A 3,708-nucleotide genomic window follows, 5' to 3' on the forward strand; every position below is an offset into this window, starting at 1 on the left:
GGGAAAAATGAGAAAAATTGGGGAAAAAATGGGAAAAAAATGGAGAAAAATTGCGGAAAAAATGGGAAAAAATAGGAAAAAATCAGGAAAAATTGGGGAAAAAATTGGTGAAATATTGGGGAAAATTTGGAATAAAATGTGGGAAAAATGAGAAAAATTGGGGGAAAAATGGAGAAAAATTGGGGAAAAAAATGGGAAAAAGTGGGAAAAAAATGGAGAAAAATTGCGGAAAAAATGGGAAAAAATCAGGAAAAATTGGGGAAAAATTGGGGAAATTTTGGGAAGGAGGCAGAACAATTAAACCAAAAGTAAATTGAATTATTTCTCCCCACCTTGTTGGGGTTGAGGGCGTCGTTCCTGAGCTTCTGTTTGTTCTTCTGCAGCTTGCTGGGCATCATCTTGCCCGTGCGGAAGTCGAAGGAGCTCAGGTCCACCGAGTTGCCCAGGTAGCGCGCCAGCTGCGGCTTGCTGCGGAACTTCTTCCCGCTGGGGCTGGAAGGGAGGGAAGGGTGAAATTTGGGGATTTTGGGAAGTTTTACAGGATTTTGGGGCATTTTAGGAAAAAAAACGCGGAGTTTGGGCGGTTTGTTGGCGGTTTTCCGGCAATTTTTGGGGGTTTTACGGAGGTTTTAGAGGGGAAAATTCGAATTTTTTGGGGGGAATTTTTGAGGATTTTTGGGAGATTTTTTGGGAATTTTTTGGGAATTTTTTGGGAATTTTTTGGGAATTTTTTGGGAATTTTTTGGGAATTTTTTGGGAATTTTTTGGGAATTTTTTGGGAATTTTTTGGGAATTTTTTGGGAATTTTTTGGGAATTTTTTGGGAATTTTTTGGGAATTTTTTGGGAATTTTTTGGGAATTTTTTGGGAATTTTTTGGGAATTTTTTGGGAATTTTTTAAGGGTTTTTGAGAATTTTTTAGGCATTTTTTTTCAAAGAATTTTTAGGAATTTTTTTGGGATTTTTTGGAGATTTTTTTGAGGATTTTTTGGGATTTTTTTGAGAATTTTTTAGGAATTTTTGGGGATTTTTTTCAGAATATTTTGAGAATTTTATAAGGTTTTTTTGGGATTTTTTGGTGATTTTCGGTGAATTTATTGAGGATTTTTTCAGAATTTTTGGAGAATTTTTAGGAATTTTTATGGCATTGATTGGGAATTTTCTGGGAATTTTTTGGTAATTTTTAGGGATTTTTGGGGGGACTTTTTGGTAATTTTTTTCATATTTTTTAAGGATTTTTTGGGGAATTTTTAGTGATTTTTTTTGGAATTTTCTGAGAATTTTTTTGAGAATTTTTTGGGAATTTTGGGGGATTTTTTGAGACTTTTTAAAGAATTTTTAGGGATTTTGGGGGATTTTTTAAGGTTTTTTTGGGAATTTTTGTGGGATTTTTTGAAATTTTTGGGGATTTTTTGGGAATTTTTTTGTATTTTCTGAGGATTTTTCAGGAGTTTTTTTTTGGGGAATTTTTAGGAATTGTTTTTGAAATTTTTAAAGGCTTTTTGGAAAATTTTTTGAGAATTTTTTGGGTTTTTTTGGAAATTTTTTGGGGAATTATTTTGGAGATTTTGGGGCATTTTAGGGAATTTTGGAAGGGAAAAACAGAGATTTTAGGGCAAAACAGCAAAAGGAAAACCCAGGATCATCCCACGGGAAGAAAATTGGGAATTCTCAGCGTCACACCCTCCTTTAATCCAGGTTTTTGCATAAACTCGTTCAGCTGGAAATTAAAATCAGTTAATTCATTATGCAAATGAGCTAATTTCCATAATAACCTTCATTTTCCCACTCCTCTTCCATCCGAGTCCTTCCAGAGTGGATTTTCCCAGCTTGAATTACCTAAAAACTCCCACAAAAAATACCTAAAAAATCCCAAAAATTCCCCAAAAATTCCATTAAAACCCAAAAAAATCCATAAAATTCCCAGTCTGACATTTTTCCCCTCAAATCCCAATTTTTTCCCCAAAAAATCCCTAAAAATGCCAAAAATTCCCCCCAAAAAATCCATTAAAACGCTAAAAATTCCAATCCCGGTTTTCCCCTCCAATCCCAAATTTTCACCTCAAAAATTCCATAAAAACCTCTCAAAAAATCCCTTTAAAACACAAAAATCCCTCAAAAATTCCATTAAAACAAGAAAAAAAAATCCATAAAAATCCCAATCCCGGTTTTCCCCTTCCCATCCCAATTTTTCACCTCAAAAATTCCATTAAAAATCCCTAAAAACACCCACAAAATCCCATTAAACCCCTCAAAAATCCCATTAAAACCCCCAAAAAATCCATAAAAAAACCCAACCCTAATTTTTCCCCCCAAAAAAAATTCCCTAAAAACCTCAAAAATCCCTCAAAACTCCTAAAAATTCCTTTAAAAAACCGAGATTTCCCTCAGAGAAGGAACCGGAACCGCCCCGTGAGGGGAGCCCGGTTCCCCCTCACGGAACCGGGATCATCCCTTGAGGGAGGCCCGGTTCCCCCTCATGGAACCGTGATCGTCCCGGGACAAAAATCCCTGCTCTCCCCCTGACAGGAGCCCCGGTTCCCCCTCAGAAAGAACCGGAACAGTCCCGGGAGAAAACTCCGAGCTCCTCCCGTGACAGGAGCTCCGGTTCCCCCTCAGAAAGAACCGGAACCGCCCCGTTAGGAGGGCCCGGTTCCCCCTCATGGAACCGGAATCGTCCCGTGACAAAACTCCGAGCTACTCCCGTGACAGGAGCCCCGGTTCCCCCTCAGACAGAGAACCGGAACCATCCGGTGACAGGAGGCGGTTCCTCCTCATGGAACGGGAATCGTCCCGTGCCAAAACTCCGAGCTCCCCCAGTGAAAAGAACCCGGAATGCTCTTCAGAGAGAATCGGAATCGCTCCGTGACAGGAGCCCGGTTTCCCTTCGGGGAGAACCGGAACCGCCCCGTGAAAGGAGCCCGGTTCCTCCTCAGAAAGGACCGGAACCACCCCGTGACAAAACTCCGAGCTCCCCCCGTGACAAGAGCCCCGGTTCCCCTCAGAAAGTGAACCGGAATCGCCCCGTGACAGGAGCCCGGTCCCCCCTCAGAGAGAACCGGAACCGCCCCGTGAAAGGAGCCCGGTTCCCCTCAGAGAGAGCCGGAACCACCCCGTAACAAAACTCCGAGCTCCTCCCGTGACAGGATCCCGGTTCCCCCTCAGAGAACCGGAACCGCCCCGTGACAAAACTCCGAGCTCGCCCCGTGACAGGAGCCCGGTTCCCCTCAGAAAGTGAACCGGAATCACCCCGAGCTCCCCCCCCTTGACAGGAGCCCGCGCTCCCCCTCACACAGGGAACCGGAATCGCCCCGTGACAGGACAGCCCTGCCAGAGCCATGGCGGAAGCGAGCGAGCTATGACAGCCGGGCCGGCGGCGTGTGGGCACCGACCCCACTGTCCCTACCCAGCCGCGGCTCCGGGAGCCCCCCAACCTCGGCAGCCCCACCGGGATCCCTCGGGCCCGTACCTGAAGTAGTAGACATCGCTCTTGCCGGCGCTCAGGCCCGACTTTCGGATCACCTCTTCCTTCTTCCAGCCGGGAGGCAGCGCGGGACAGTCCATCCTGCCGGGCTTCTCCATGCGCCGGCCCGGCGGGACGGGGCCGCTGGGGCCCGGGGTTGCCGGCCCGGCTCGGCCGTTGGTTGTTGCCGGCGCCGCTCGCTGCTGCCGGCCCGGCTGGGCCCGGGGCCGGGACCCCGCGGCGATG

The 3,708-nt window shown here is 45.7% G+C and overlaps 1 protein-coding gene across 1 annotated transcript; it reads right to left on the reverse strand.

The window, feature by feature from the left end:
- Window positions 1–332: 332 nt before the first annotated feature.
- On the reverse strand, window positions 333–3,702 carry LOC121348731 (methyl-CpG-binding domain protein 2-like; the record flags this gene model as incomplete). The annotated part of the gene is made up of 2 exons (XM_041458566.1): window positions 3,469–3,702; window positions 333–492 (listed from the first exon to the last, which is right to left on the reverse strand). Coding segments are annotated over exons 1-2 (273 nt in total), but the record flags the coding sequence as incomplete, so codon positions are not given.
- Window positions 3,703–3,708: the final 6 nt, after the last annotated feature.

The sequence above is a fragment of the Pyrgilauda ruficollis genome, unplaced genomic scaffold (genome assembly GCF_017590135.1).
Source record: "Pyrgilauda ruficollis isolate IOZ18807 unplaced genomic scaffold, ASM1759013v1 scaffold1291, whole genome shotgun sequence".
NCBI classification, from domain to species: domain Eukaryota; kingdom Metazoa; phylum Chordata; class Aves; order Passeriformes; family Passeridae; genus Pyrgilauda; species Pyrgilauda ruficollis.